Source organism: Eptatretus burgeri, chromosome 3 (assembly GCF_056783735.1).
Source record: "Eptatretus burgeri isolate ZD-2024b chromosome 3, Ebu_testis_v1, whole genome shotgun sequence".
In the NCBI taxonomy this organism is placed as follows: domain Eukaryota; kingdom Metazoa; phylum Chordata; class Myxini; order Myxiniformes; family Myxinidae; genus Eptatretus; species Eptatretus burgeri.
In genome coordinates, this window is record NC_140963.1 from 34808695 (window position 1) to 34825782 (window position 17088).

Consider the following 17088-nt stretch of genomic DNA (forward strand, 5'->3'; position numbering starts at 1 on the left):
CTGATCTGTGCCTTTCCACAACTTTATCCCGGAGGTCTTTTGAACGCTCCTTCGTGCTCATGGTTGAGTCTTTGCTGTGAAATGCACTACCCAGCAAAGGAAACTTACATGAACCACTGATTTTATGCTGAAATAATCAGAATCACTACAATTTAACACAGGTGGAGGCCAATTAACTTGATGTGTGATTTTGAAGGTGATTGGTTACACCTGAGCTAATTTACAATTGCTTTTCTCTGGGAGGTGAACACTTATCCAAGCAAGACATTATAGTTTGGTATTTTAAATTAATTTTCTGAAACTTGTATAATTTTTTTTTCACTTGGAAGTTGTGGGTTATGATGTGTAAATAAAGATGGGGGGGGGGGAGTGATTTAATGCCATTTAATTCCAGGCTACAAGGCAACAAAAGGTGAAAAATTTTAAAAGGGGTGTAGACTTTCTTTAGGCACTGTAGCCATGTTGGTGGGATCGTCTTCACTCTATATTAACGCTCCCACATGCCACACTCTGTCATGCTATATATTGATATATTGCATGGTTTTTGGAAATATTAAGGTGATTGGTGTTATTCAGTATTCAAGTATATAATTCAGTTTCGATAAAGATTCAAAGAGGTTTAAAGGTGTATGTATATATATATATATGTATATGTGTATATATGTATATGTATATATATATATATATATATATATATGTATATATATATATGTATATATATATATGTATATATATATATATATATGTATATATATATGTATATGTATATATATATATATGTATATATAAAGGCGTGCCGAAAATATATATATATATATATATATATATATATATGTATATATATGTATATATATATATATATATATATATATATATATATATATATTTCGGCACGCCCCTTTCTTTGTTCCACCATCAGATTTTTGTTACTGCGTGAAATGAAACAAGCTTTGACATATATATATATATATATATATATATATATATATATATATATATATATATATATATATATATATATATATATATATATATATATATATATATATATATATATATATATATAGTAATGATATTATTGTCTTCCTTAAGAGGCCCCTCAAAATTTGTTTTGATGATTATGGTAGTTGAATCTTCTTATTATTATATTATATATTAATATTTCGGCACGCCCCTTTCTTTGTTCCACCATCAGATTTTTGTTACTGCATGAAATGAAACAAGCTTTGACATATATAGTAATCTGATGGTGGAACAAAAAAAGGGGCGTGCCGAAATATTAATATAGATGATATTATTGTCTTCCTTAAGAGGCCCCTCAAAATTAGTTTTGATGATTATGGTAGTTAAACAGTTCATGTTCTCCATTTGCAAAATGGGACGAATTATTGCACAAAAAAGAAATAAAAATGTTTCCCATTTTTTAGAGGACCACTAAGATGAGTTTGTAAAACCTTTTGTAGAGTATGTTATTAGTAATCACTATACGCCATAGTAAATTGCTCATGTTATTGAGCTGTCAATAAGCTATCAATCATAGACATATATTAACTCACTTGAGTATTCATATCTCTATTTCAATGCGTAATATCAAGCGGTACCTTCATGATGACCGAATAAAACCGGTCTCGATGTCCGTCCGTCCGTATATCTGTTCACAATCAAACAGATCGTGATGCATTTTAAGGCTTTCCGAGAGCTTTGGAGAGATTACCTACACTCCCGCACGGTGCTGTTTTTATTATTCCTACTGCACTTCATTAGAACATAGATCGTGGATGGATGCGCAGATCCCAGGAGAACAACTATAGCTGTACAGAACAATTCATATTTTAGATGGATAAAATTGATATTTAAATGATATTATAATAAATTGTTTATTTAAAATATCTTCAAATTTTGTGAGTTTTTAGTTTGTTGTGAAATATTAGGTCCTCGGGTCTCCGCATAGTGGCATACAGGCTTAAGTCGTACTTCTGTTTACTACCGTAGAAAATCACAGAACCATCCGATCGACATGCTGTTAACAGTTTCAGAATCAGCTAAAGTCTACAAGATATGAATATGTAGACGAAACTGATCCGGCCAGCTAAAATCTACAAGATATGAATATGTAGACGAAACTGATCCAGCCTTTTGGATCACTTTAAAGTAGGGTGCCCTGTAATTTTAATGCGCTCTATGGATCCTCCGGAACTCACGAATGATACACGTTGTGTAGTCACTAAACTACGTGGTAATGTCATCGAAGTGGAGCAACTGCGGGACAGTCGAAGGGGAAAACCTGAATGATAATTAATCAATGGATAAAAATGATATAATATATTGTTTAAAATACATTCATGCTATCTGTCTTTTACCATAAGTTGCCAGTGATGCCCGTCCAAGACGGGCACCTTTACTCGTATTATATATATATATATATATATATATATATATATATATATATATTTATATATTTATATATATATATATATATATATATATTTATATAAGTTCTGGGTTTAACCACCGTTTTACCCGTCTGCAACACCAGCCTATTTAACACAATGAGTTGGTTATTCATGTCTCTTGTATGTGTCCATCATGACGTCCTTAAAAACAGTACGTTTTCTGTCTGGAATGATTTTCATTTTTGGGGGGGAGGGGGGTTGACATACACAAGGAGGAAAGGAGAACTAACACTAACCCCAAAACGAGTAACAATTTCTCGGAGAGGAACAGAATGCGAAAGAATCGGTGTGTGTTGACGAGATCCTGGTTGTGCATGGTTGAGCTCATGAGATAGTGATTGGCCACGCATTTGTAAGACTGAAGTGAGGACGCGACGGCGGACACAGGGAGACCGTTCCACAGTCGGTAGAATATGGGGACGGAATGAAGGTAGGTAACTGGTCTGCTTGATTGGGAGGGTGAACAGCTGAGTATTTCGAGAAGAAGGGTGTTGACCTCAAGTGGCTTGGGCAGGGCAGAGGTAGGAGAGGACAGGAGGAGCAATTTTACAACACATTGGATCAAAACTCGAATGTAATATCTGAAAGCAATTTGTTAAAGAGAATCGATCTTTGAAGGATGTACTGTGTAATAGTAACGGCAAACCATCTGATTTTTCAAGTTCCTATTGCAACTCCTTTTTGCACACTAAAAAGTTCCACATTTGAAAAAAAAATCTTTGTTTATTTTGGGCTGGGTTTTTCTATAGGGGGATTTTTCTGCCCATTTCATTCATTTTATCGATGCCTTAATGCTCGTGAAAGCGTAATTGAATGCTATGATGTGCAGTTTTTGCCTATATTATAGTGATGTGAAGCATGGCTGCTTTCTATTCCTCTTTGTCGTGAAGCAATTGAAATTTAATTTGAGACTTGAAGGATTAAAGTATGCAAGGTGTGTGTATTGATGCATATAGACTTTCATTCGTAATTCACATTCCTTATTCAATGAGCCTTTCTATTTTGGGTTCAATTCTTGACCCGACTCCAAGCTGCCAGATCGGTGATTCACAGGTATGATGTTGCTTCCATCAATGAGTGCACCATCCGTACGATGGGATGTTAAGCCAGGGGGACCATCTGTCGGCATTGGTCGATGGACGTTAAAAATCCGATGTTGTCTTTTGCAAAAGAGTAGTCGATTACCACCGGCACTATGAACAAATCCAAAATCCTTGCCTTATTGTACAGAGCCAATGTGTAAGCGGTGCAGCCCAGTAATGATGTAACTAGTGGAATGGATCCTGGTCCAATATGCAAATCGCAAGAAGAAAAATAATTTTGCATTTCGTTTTGAAGTTATCTGAGTGACGTCTGACCTCCGCTTAATGAGCAACACAGTAAGGATTACACACATTGGAAATGCATTCGAATTACTTGACATTCTGGCCTCAATCAAATAACTTGAATGTAACTAGGCTGGACATGTAGCAAGGAGAACAGACAACCAATGGACAGCAATTACAAACTGGCAACCAAGAGAAGGCCCTGGAATAACCAGAAGGTAGACCAAAATATCAGATGGACAGAAATAATCGAAACATTTACTGGAGTACATTGGCCTCAAATTGTTTTGAATTGAACAGAATGGACCATGTTCATTGTTCAGGGATGCCATCATCATGCAGTGGACTAAACAAGCTGGTCAAGTTAAGTCATTGAGAATTGCATGGGGTATTCATGGTGGGGGGGGGGGGGTCACGCCCTTGAAAAATATGCGGTTTTCGGCATAACTCAGTCAATTCTTATTCGATTTGCATGAAACCAGCATCAAACGAGATTACCTTCTCTTGTTGAAACGTTGTATTCACCGAGCTTGCGAGTGAAGACCCGCCAAAACGACATGAGTTGATTGTTGTTGAGTCCGTAGCCCCCGAAAGTCGGGGGGGGGGGTCATGACATTATAGATATGTGGTTTGTGTCATAAGACCATTCATATGAAACCAGTTCCCCACACTCATACCAAGAACAAAAAAAGTAGTAGCGGCGAAGGTATGCGCTCTATGAGTGCCCGTTCTAGTTTTATCTTGCAAATCCAACACAAAATCCAGATCAGAAAAAGCAGAATAACTAACATCATTAGTTGAAGATTTTAAAAGGGGATTTGTATGATGCGTTTCCGATTTAAGCTGGTCGGCTAAATATGATGTGCAAAGAAGAGTGTTTTTGTTCTCTCTGCGTGCACACCAGTCAGTCTGTTCCATGGAAGGAATAAGGAGAGGTTGGAATAACTGCAAAACGATGAAAAGGAAACTGAGCAAGCAGGGCACTGCCTGTTGATTTATGGATATATATGTTGCGAATTCGCGCCTGCCGGCGTGCGGACGGCCGCGTCACTCGAATCACGACCGCGTCGCCCACTGGACGGACAATTCAGTCGTGACCCTCCGGGAACCATCGCCCGGAGCCAGTCACGGGTGGGCCTTTCGACCTCACCACTATCGTGCCAATCGGCCACCCGCATAGGATAGGGTTGTTCGCCAAACTCGACCTACCTAAGTACCCACGCGATGGTAAACCGGGCTATCGTACCTCGCCGCAGGTCGACTCCGGACAGGAACCGCTTAAGCGGTCCGTTCCGTGCTACAGTCATAACCGAGTGGTGTTATCGTCGGCCTCGAAGGTTCCGATTAATTACCGGGCGTATTAAGCCCACTACGAACCCTTTACGTGAAGCAGGATGAAGGGTCAATAAAGAAAAGACGAAGCGAAACGGGAAAACAGTTCACACAAAGCACATTTATTTCCCGGCACACGGAAAGCACATATATACAGCCAAACAGTCAAAATGCACATATAGCAACCAAAACAAAAGCAACAACGACGCAGAGTTACTACCGACTACGCGCACACACGGTAACACTTGTACAATTCTACTTTACAGACGGCGCCAAAACACATTTACATAAAAGCAAAGGAAAGAAGCCACCCTCATAGACAAGGGGGCAGACAGGCCTGTAGGCCAATTGTGCGCATGACCTGGAGGAGCGGCCAGGTCCGCGAGACCGGGGGGGTCCTACCCGCGTCCTCGTGACGCGTTGGCAGGTGAGCCGCAGATGTGGCCGCGTGGCTGTGCCCCGACTCCGTGCTCCTTGGCGGGTTTCGTTGGCACGACGTTTGGAGTGGGAACGGGGCCCCCTTTTTGCACTATCTCAGCGCGGGGGAAAGGGGGAATTGTTGATGTCCTGGGGGAGGGAGATGGCTGTCTGGCTTGGGTCCCGCGACGAGCGATCCCACACCGCGACCTCGTCGCCGACCGCCGTCCTTCTCGCCTCGGACCCGAGCTCCTTTGCCTCTTCCCGCAACTCTTCTCAGCCGATTCCAGAACCCAACTCGATGACACTCTGATGACTTCGCCACCCGACTCGACTGACTTCATTTGCCTTGCGCTCGTCTTCTTATAGGCCGGCAGGAGCAGCTAATATGCAAATATCCGGATCAGGATGACCTCGGGGGCGGAGCCACGCTCGCCCATTGGTCGGAGGAAAGGGGGCGTGAATCTCCCCTGATCCTAGAATTTGCATATATCGATTTCACACAGACGCGCCTGGAGGCGGGGCCAAGCCGCCCCGCGCTTGCTAATTGGACGGAGCAAAAGTGGGCGTGTAGCGTTCCTGATCCGAATTTTCCCTCGGAAAGGCCGCTATTTGCGCTCGCGGCTCGGTGCGTTCGGCACCAATCGCCGAACGGGCCTGAGAGCCCGACGCTCAGTGTTCACAGGTGGTGCGGGAATGGCCGTAGAAGGAGAGAGGCGAAGGTGGTGGAGGGTTTTCGGTGGTAGTTTGGTTATGGTGCCGTTTGGGAATGGCGGTGATGCGATGATGTGGGAGCGAGTTGTGAAGGTTAAGGTTGTGGCTGTTGGCGTTGTTGTTGTTGTCTGAGGGTTGGAGCGTGGTTGCAGTTGGTGACGATGGCTGGTGTGGTGGTTGTTGTGTGATGGCGGTTGAGACGTGGTTGGTTCAAAATAAAGATAGAACAGAAAAACGGCTATCTCAAAGCGTCGCAGCCTGGATGAATCACATAAATTCCCTCTATACAACGGGTTTGGGCTAACTACACATGTACTTAGAGATATCTCACCTACGGGCCCTTCATGGTGTAATGCGAATTTCCACAGCCGTAACAATATATATATATATATATATATATATATATATATATATATATATATATATATATATATATATATATATATATATATATATATATATATATATATATATATATATATATATAATTTTTACTTTGTGTATGTTAAACGATGTATTTCACCATGCTTCTCTAACCTGCAAAGTTTTACAAACGAATATTTTATTTGCTGCACACTGACAAACCTTGCCCCTCATGAATGCTCTCAACCACAATAAGGATTAGACATTTGGTAATGGGATCTTCATCTTACTAATGCGTTGTGGGATTGTGGAACCTCAGCAAGTATGCCTAGTTTAATTTTATGGTGTATTAACGGGGTACCCGGTCGGTGTTGCCTGGTGCTGTTTTGATCCTGTTGGCATTTTGAAGAAATCAAATGTTGTTGTTTTGTTTTGATTTTTTTTTGGGGGGGTGGGGGGCAAAAATACTTCCCTCCACCCACTAAGGAATGTGGTCGGGAATCATTTAATGTTGCCTTTAACATATCTACAAAGGCTTTGGCACTATAGAGTGATTTGAAAAGAAAATATCGAACTATTTTTTTTTTTTAATGTTAGTTCTCAAACACCCCCCAACACTCAGTGATGGATGAACCTCTCAAAGTTTGACGAAGATACGTTTGGCCATCTCGAAGAAAAATGGTGAAGGACAGACAGACAATCATCTCTCTTATAATATAGATAAAGTAAGAATATATTTACCCATATGGGGTCGATTTTTGTAGTTGGAATTGAGGTCTGAGTACCCTTTGTGTTTGTGTAGTTTATCGTACTTTGAGCACGTATAAAGGACTAAAAAAATACCACTTGTTGCCTTGCTGACGGGAATACAGAGAGAGGGAGACGGGTGGGAGAGAGTAAATAAGACCAAAGCTGACCTATCCATGATATTTAACCTCCCCGGGGATCTTTAACTTGTTGAGGGTTAAACATGACCATCACCTCCGCGCCTCAACACAGAGTGCCGTTTCTTCAGTGTTTTTAGCTCAGCTGGACTTTAGTCAGGTGAGCTTATGCGATTGTCGATAAGTTAGTCAGTCAGTCAGTCTGTCAGTACTGCAGTCATTATCGCTTGAACCAAACACACGATTTTGATGAAACTTGGCCACAAGCTTCAAATCTGATGCCTAATGTAAGTGTATTGACCGCATCATAATCTGCACTCTTTAAAGGGTCGATGTTGGGGGGGGGTCTGAAAACCCCCAAAATAGGTATTTGTCCTCTTCGAAATGACACAATTTTGATGAAACTTGACCACAACGTTCATCGCTTGTAATGTACCAAAGTGTATTGACCGCATCGAAATCTGCCACTCATTAAGGGGATCTACGGGGGTTTTTTAACCCCCTAAAATTGGTGTTTGCTGTGTCCTCCGAAACCACACACTTGATTTCGATGAAGCTTGACCATAACATTCATCACCCGTATTGGACCAAAGTGTATTGACTGCATCAAAATTTGCGCTCATTGAGGGGATCTACAGGGGGGTTTTTGTCCCCCAAAATAGGTATTTTCTCTCTCCTCGGAAACTGCATACACAATTTTGATGAAACTTGATTACAACCTTCATGACCTGTGATGTAACAAAGTTTATTGAGTGCATCAAAATGTGATGTAAAGTTTATTGAGCGCTCATTAAGGGAGTTTATGGGGATGGGGGTTTGACCCCCCCTAAAATAGGTATTTGCTCTCTTTTCTGAACTACACACATAACACAATTTTAATGAAGCTTCACCACGACTTTTATCACCTGTGATGTACTAAAGTTTGTACACAGCATTAAAAAAATAGGTGTTTGTATACACAAACTTTGGTACGTCATGGGTGATGAAGGTTGTGATCAAGTTTCCTCGAAATTGTGTGTGTAGTTTCCCGAGAAGAGAGCAAATACCTATTTTGGGGGGTCAGTTCTCTCCCCCCCCCATAGACCCCTTTGAGCGCAGATTTTTATGCAGTCGATAACCTTTGGTACATCATGGGTGATGAAGTTTGTGGTGGTCGAGTTTCATCGAGATTGTTTCTGTAGTTTCAGAGAAGAGAACAAATAAGAACCTTCTTCACCTGTGATTGAGGATAGATTTTGTGTTTGTACATGTTGCAACCGATAGGACAATAGGTATATAGTTATTTGTTATAATGTCTTCCTTGTTCTTTTAAAGTGTGAATACTGAACATGGTAATATTCTAAATGTCTATATTTTCGGAGGAGGCGATCCTGAAATTGGAGCATATTAACTCAGTGTTGACATTAAAAGCACAGAGCTGGACGTATATTGATTCAGGTGTCATACAAAATTATAGTCCTCTCCATTCTGAACATTTTAATCCCAAATATGTAAGAATGGGGTGCTTTTCATCGAAGTTAGGTGTTAGGTTTTCAAATTACGTGATTTTTTTTGGAAATGGTCAAAAAATTTGGACGGGGGTATCGTTCAAATGTAAATATTTCATAGACCGCACAAGAAATATTCAGTACAACAGGATGAATGTGTTCCTGAGATGTCCCGTTTTCAAATGAGACCTGTTGTAGCTTTGTGTACGGCCGGTCGATTAAACTCCTAAAATATGGCCTTTCTTCGAGGGCGACTGCTGGCCCATATGTTTTTCCTCTGTTTGCGGGGAAAAGACTCACTAGCGCCGGAAGAAACTGTTTGTCCATGTTTATGTGACCTGTTCAAATTCAACCAATCAGGCTACTGGTTTTTTTGCGAGAATCCGCCTGGAGTGCCCTTCGCCCATCACATCTCAGAAATTCTGCGTTATAATCAGTTGATAATTCATTATTTACTCAGCATAAAATCCACTTGCAATTAAGATTTGAAATTGTCCTTTCAGAATTCCAACTTAAAAGCATTATCCTGACAGTTCTGCAGTGCTCTTCATTTTGAACTTTTACACCAACAATGAAGATCATTGGAATGGTTCACCTTTTGTAATGCAATTCAGTTTCAAACTAGTATTGTACATTGGTTATGCAGAACTGAATTAAGGTGAGGACTACTTTTGTCTGCATGTCTGCAATACCTTGGATATACGATGTAACACACTTTCTTCCCTCCCCTCCTGTACCAGCACTGGCAGCTGTCGGGGCGATTGTTGAGACACGTAAATGTGTCTATTTCAATGGGAGCGGAGCAGGGAAAATGATTGGTGGATCTAGTCTTCATGGTAGCACTGAGCTGTGTGAGGGTGACAGCGAGAAGCGGGTTCATTGCTACTCAACTTGGAGAAACTCTTCAGGCTTGGTCCGCTTGGAGAGGCAAGGATGCTGGCTGGATGATTTCAACTGTTATGACAGGTTTGTTGACCTTTATTGTCATTGCAAAGCCTTTCATTGCTTTCAAATCTTCCTTTTTCTTGCCTGTCTTCCAAATCAACATTACTTCCAATAAATTCCTTGCTCTGCAAATGATTCCAAGTTTGTAGGTGGGTGCATATACTGTACTTGCACCATAAAGTGAATGTTCCGTGCAGATGATTTCTTTGTGCATCTATGATGTATGTATTTTGATATGCATGATGAGGAGCAGGAAATTTGATTTTACACTTGCACAGCGCTTAGAAATTTGCACGTGGAAGGTCAGAAATTTGCCGCTGTTGAATATCCGATGGGTTTACGCCCTCTTTACGTGCATGTTGTGTCAATGTGGTGCATGGCCTGTGGAGTGTGTGTGCGCGTGCACGTACGTATTTGTGTGTGACATTTTGTAGCACGAATCTAGCCTTATGGGTAGTGGTTCAAAATCCCACAATCAGAGAAAATAGCATAGCTGCAGACATGTTTTGGCCTTTTAGAACTTATCAGCACAGTACAGCATAAGGAAGTTCAGCCCCAGCAGATAATTTTAATAGTTACTCGACGACACGTGAACCCGTTGGGTTCCCGTTGACAGCAGTTGATGAAAAAAAAAAATCATTTCAAGAAAAAATAAAGATAGCTCCAGCGAACTATACCGCTGAGGTTGTTTGCATTGATCAAATTCTCACGAAGAGTACTTGACTGAATCGGGAATTGATTTTTTAATTATTTTTTTTCATTGCCTGATTTGAACGAAACTTGATACTGCACACCGCAGGAGAATTCTGAGTAAGGTGGCCCTAAAATTTTTGCGCTATCATGTACCATTTTCTCTGAATTTTAGAAGCATAGATCCATATATATATATATATATATATATATATATATATATATATATATATATATATATATATATATATATATATATATTGTTACGGTTGTGGAAATTCACAGGACACCATAAAGGATATCCCCAAGATCAGTTATATCGCTAAGTGTGTGTTCAGATAGATTTCCCCACCAATGTTTAAAGGGGATTATTCGTGTTATCGGGGCTGTGATCTTTGAGTTAGCTGTTTTTCTTTACTATCGTTGTTTTGGACCAACCACAACGCCAGCCACCAACCACCTTCTCCACCACGCCACCCACCAACCACCTTCTCCATCACGCCACCCACCAACCACCTTCTCCATCACGCCACCCACCAACCACCTTCTCCATCACGCCACCCACCAACCAGCTTCTCCATCACGCCACCCACCAACCGCCTACTCCATCACGCCACCCACCAACCACCTTCTCCACCACGCCACAATGCCAACCACCTTCTCCACGCCACCCACCAGCCACCACGTCAACCACCAGCCACCACGTCAACCACCAACCACCCTCTCCACACCACTTTCATAACAACAACATCTCCCCACCATCTCCTAAACCGCATCTCCCCCACCCGAATAACATCGCCTCACCTTCAACTCCGCAAATGCCGCCATCTTTGCGCCAGCCACGGCGAGTTCCCAGCGAACAGCGTCGCTGCAAACAGACGCAGGGTTTCTTTGTTGGCGCCAGCGACGGTGATCTCGCGCACGTCCGCTCTCCGAGCAAGTTTGGGTGATCTCGCGCACGTCCGCTCTGTGGAAGCTTTGCCTCGGAATTCGGATCACAGGAGAAAATGGGGCGGGGCCTGTGGGGGTCGAAGAGCGGAGGTCAGATCTCGTCTCTTGAGCCCTATAAAAGGCTGCGCAGAGCGCCAGTGGAGTCGGTCAGTGGGGGGGCGAAGTCCAGGAAGGGGGGGGCGAAGGCAAACACAGGCGGGGGCGAAGTCCAGGAGAGCGGATGACACGCGAGACGGAGAGCGTGGCTGAGCCTGCTGTGCCGCGCAGACCTGCACGCTTGTGTGGAGAGAGCTCGCCAGCCACCGCCAAACGGTCTGAGGTGATCGGGCTTCGGGACAGTCCGAGCATCGCTGAGGAACGGGCGGGTTCTTACAAAGAGCATCAACTTTGGAAGAGCATCAAAACCCGTTCGTTCCTCTCAACGCGTCGCCGGCTGAGGCCCGAATCACCCGGCCGCTTGGCAAGGCCTGGGCGCAACCCCGGTTGCACTAGCTGCTGTGGGGAAGGAGCGTCGCGGGTCGCCCCATCGAGGCACCTCGAGGGTGGAGGTAACCTGCAACGGTCTCGTGGAACTCCTTCGGTCCGGCAAGCTCCACGTTATAAAGGCCTACGGGCCCAGTCTGACCCCCTTGTCTTTGAGGGGGTCTTTCCTTGTTTATTTGTGTGAATGTTGTGGCGCCATGTCCACAAGTAGAACTGTTTAAGTGCTTGTGAATAATAAATAATAGACGGTTGTAGTGCTTTGTCTTGCTCGCGTCTTATCCCTTCCCGCCAATTCCATTGCTTTCCTGTATACGTGCATGTTAGTGTTTTGCATACCTGACTGCATATGTGTGTGAATAAATGTGCGTGTTTAAATGTTAACCAGTTCGTTGTGTCCCCTTTCCCCATTGAACCGCCGTATTGCTCTCGGAACTTAGCGGGCTTTTTAATATCCGATAAAATAATTAGGTCCAGCGAGGTCTCGCGATAATACACCACTCGGTTATCGCAAAACGGAACGAACTGCTTAAGCGGTTCGTGTCCAAGCAGACCTCGCTAAGGTACGGTCTCTCGGTGGTCTGCCCACGCGAATACTTAGGTATATCGATAATTCGGCGATTGACCCTGTCGCGCGCGGGTGGAGTGTTGATTAGGCCATGGTGTGCGCTTGGAGCACACCCGTGACTAGTTTCCGGCGTTGTTCCGGAAAGTCGCGACTGAATTGTCCGTTCGGTGGGCGAGACGGCCGCCATTGGCTAAAGCGGCTGTCCGCATGCTGGGCGGGCGGTAAATTCGTAAATATATATATATATATATATATATATATATACACCGTCTGTATGTGTGTGGATATGTGGATATATATATATATATATATATATATATATATATATATATATATATATATATATATATATATATATATATATATATACTGTCTATATGTGTATATATTGTTACGTTTGAGGGGGGGGGTATGCATTCAAAGGGTAATTAGGATGTTTAATTAGGTATGCCATGCTGTTGGAGTTGTACCAGGATCTCGATGTAATAAGTAGCAATTCAGTGGTGATAAGTTGTCTAGTAAATGTCCATTTCTTCAAGGGGGAAATGATAATTGTCACGTAATTAGATAGGGAGATGGGATAGGGTAAGTGTGTCTGCGTAAACCCTGTTAGTATTCCCTGGAGGCTTGCCGTGACGTCACAGGACAGTGCTGCGGATGGCTCCGCCCAATGATCACGATTGGCGGAAGGCGACGGCGGAGGGCCAATAAAACGGCTCGATTGGAAGTGACGAGGACTCGAGGATAAAAAGATTCTGTTCGGGGAAAAGGGGGGGAGGAAGAAGATCGGTAAAGAAAAACCGTTTTGGTGGAGGCTGTTGTGCTGGGAGCGTGCTGTTTTGTTGGGCTGATTCGATCCTGAATTCATCGTGTCTCGTGGCCTTGCTGTGCCTTGTGCCTCACCTCGGTTGGCTCTGGGGTTCTGCTGGCTCGGAGTACGGGGTCGAACGGCGGGCGGACCTGCCTCCCTCTCCTGCGGCTGTGAGTGGACTTGCGCCGACACCAGGAGGTTGACAGCACCACGGTGTCTCCTGCCACTGACGAGCGCAACGCCAGCTCGTCCGACGCCAATCCAGGGACTGTTGCGTCTACACCACGGGCCAGCCTGACCACCAGGACCAGCTACGTGTGTGTGTGTGTGTGTGTGTGTGTGTGTGTGTGTGTGTGTGTGTGTGTGTGTGTGTGTGTGTGTGTGTGTGTGTGTGTGTGTGTGTGTGTGTGTGTGTGTGTGTGTGTGTGTGTGTACCTGGCGCCTTAGAGGGTTTGAGATTGGTATATCCATTGGATTTGTTTGTGTTTTCCCCACGCCCGAACCCACACCACCATCCCGTCTAAACGCCCCGGATCCCTCCTCTTGCCGGGTCTTATTATTTCTGGTTAGAGAAATAAACATCATTAACTCAGTGAAAAGCGACTCGTGCCACCTTCCTCGTCCCGTTTGTGGTAGAGCGATTTAGAACCGCCATCTTTGGGTTGTAAAGGATAAACCCCCTTCATCGTTTCGGCTCATTCTACGTTAGCGGGACTGTTCAAGTCCCGTGGACGTCACATTGGTGTCAGGGTGTTGGATGTTCGAACCCCTCTAAATTATATTTGGTATCGGGAGAATATACCAAGATTAAAATCTCGCCACGAATTGGAATATAAAATTACTACAGAAAAGCGCGCGAGCGCGGTAAAATTTTGGCGGGATTTTTCAAATTAAATTTAATTGGCGGCAAACGGGACTTCTGCACTATGGCGGATGTGCAGATGTTTGAGGAGGAAGGCCACGTGTCTGGCAGCGAGTCGGGGGAAGAAGGGAGAGACGGGGGTAGGATTGGAACCTCCCCCATTCCGAGCGTGGACCGTGCTTCATCGCCCGTAACGGAGCCGGCAGCGCCGGAAGCCGGCGCGATGACGATCTGGACAATGTTGGAACGTTTAATGAGTGCAATTACAGCACAGGGGGCAAAAATGATGGCACAGGGGGCACAAATGGCAGAAATGACAGATCAATTGGGGGTAATGGGGGAACAGTTGGGTGCACGGATTGATTTAATGAGGGATGAATTGGGGGAAAAGATGGAGAAAATGAAAACTGAGATGCAGGAGTGTGTGGATGTTCAATTGGGGGAAATACAAAGTAAATTCAAGGATAGATTGGAGGAAACAAAGGTAGAAATTACATTGGAGGGGGAAAATATGCGGAAGAAATTGGAAGATAAAATTGATGCAATGAACATTCGGGTTGATAAAGTGGATGAAAGCCTGGAACGTCATCGTGCCTGTGTGGATGCTCGTATGCAGCTGCAAGTAGAAGAGTGGGGAGAGCTGAGGAAGCAAGGGATGAATTTGGCGGAGGAGGTAAAAGGATTGGAGGCTCGTTTGGACGAACAAGATAAAATTATGAGCCAAGATGAAGTCTTGGATAAAGGCCTGGTAGAGCCGTCTTTTAGAAGTAGAGAGTCCGGGTTGGTTGAGGAGCAGCTACAAACTCGCGACGGAGCCTTGGAGGAGGTTGTGCGGGCCCAGAAGATCCTGCGGGAAGAGGTGAATCGGTCCATTCAACGTTTGGAACAGGAGGCAAAATTGACCCATGAGACCCTCACCACAAAACATCTTTGGCCACAGTGGGCTCCGAAATTGGATACGCAGCCACAAGGGTGTTTGATCCCTGGGCTGGATTCGGACAAGGGAGAAACTGGGAAGCGGGCCACCGTAAAAGTGATCCCCCTGGTAAATTTTGACAGGTCAGGGAGCCTTGAAGCTTTTCTGACGCAATTTGAGTGTATTTCCCGACTAAACGGGTGGAATGAGCGGGAACGTACAGGGAATTTGGTGGCAACGTTGCGAAGACCAGCCGCAGATGTGTTAAACGTGATCGCGGAGGGGATGTTGACCAGCTCCCACATTTGCGAGGCGTTGAGCCGTCGGTTTGGGTTCGCAGCGAACTGTGATCTGGTGCGGGCCCAGCTCCAGCACCGCAGATTAAAGCCGGGTGAGACAGTGCAGGAGCTGGCACAGGATATTTACCAATCAGTTAGGATTGCGTATCGGGACCTTACAGTGGAGGCATGGGACAGACTGGCACTAGAGAAATTTTTAGCTGCTCTTCCTGACCCTGAGGTCCGAGCGCTAGTGGAGTTACAGGATCCACCCACCGTTCACCGAGCGGCTGAGTGCGCAGCCAGGCTGGCCTCGTGGAGGCGGCCGGGTCGGGTTCCAGAGAGGCCATCGGTGACGATCCGACAGGCGGAGATCCAGGATCAGGGAGGGGGGCTGGGAGAAATTGGCATTACCCAAATGTTTCAGGAAATTTGCCAGAAACTGTCAAGTTTGATAAGGGGTAATTCGGTAGTTGGTGCGCCAAAGCGGCGAGGTCCAGCCCAGCCAATAGAGCAATTCGATTATGGCCGAGGGGGTCCGGAACCGGAAGAGACATTACACAGATACCCACGGGGGCCTTTTATGGGGAGTTGTTTCCGGTGCGGGCGCAGAGGACACATGCAACGATATTGCCGGTACCCGGCGATGGAGAGACCCTCCAATAGACTTTCAAGCCCGGAGAGGATGAATCCTCCTGCTGAACCGCCAGGTCTATCCGAGGTGCCGTTACATAGGTCGAGTCCGGAAATCGCTGTCGGGGGTCGGGGAGACTAGATCGGGCTGAGCATTTCGGGCCATGCTCGGCTGGTGAGATTGTGGCGAAATGCCTCCTTTGAAAAAAAAAAAAAATTGAATTGTGGGAAAATTGGCATGGGTTTGTAAGTTCTGCTGGGTTTTAGAGTGACAATAGGGACAGTGGGTAATTGGTAACAAAGCGGGCACGAGTGGCTGTCCAATGGCTGGTGCGTGGATCGGGTGAGAAGTGCTGTGTGAGTTGTTTTAAGTTAAGAAGTGAAATGTATGGTGCACACATTGATTTTTTTATTGGACATGGTGTGGTAACAGGGAAGGTCATGGTCGGTGAAGTGTTAGAAATGCAGGTGTCACATGTAATGCCGATGAGGTGGGGGGAGTCATGTGGGTTTTGTGGGTGGGGATGATGTGCTTGTCCGCAGGGATTGCTGAAGCTCACGGTGAGCGTGAATTGCAACCCCCTTCAAGGAGATTCACCCCTGGTGGCTAACGGTGACAGTGTCTGGAGGCAACTGGGAGAGGGTCTGTTTGGGCGACCAAGGCGGGTCGGACCTTGGCGACCCAGGAAGGCCAGAGGAGCCAGTGAGACCCCTTCCAGTGTGTTGTACGGGGTTAGAGCTGATGGCTACCATGGGGGTGGGAATCAAAGGGAGCGGGGCGGAGAAACGTCGGGTTGGACTAAAGCTTACCTGTGGGCATGGTTGCACCTGAGATGCCCCCATCATCTTGTGGTAACCCACCCCACGGCCATGACGGGATTCAGCCTGCATGATTAAAATGGGGACCATGACCTAGAAATGTGATGATGACCATGGTGTGAGTGTTGTGAAGATGTGTGAGTCCCACTCGATCCCGCAC

General features: G+C 44.8%; 1 protein-coding gene across 1 annotated transcript in view; it reads left to right on the top strand.

Moving 5' to 3' along the window:
* Positions 1-17088, top strand: part of LOC147029664 (activin receptor type-2A-like) — a 176856-nt gene that overhangs the window by 89506 nt on the left and 70262 nt on the right. The window contains exon 2 of the mRNA XM_085872135.1: positions 9716-9941. Coding sequence (XP_085728261.1) covers positions 9716-9941 — 226 coding nt within the window. The remainder of the gene's footprint in view (positions 1-9715; positions 9942-17088) is intronic.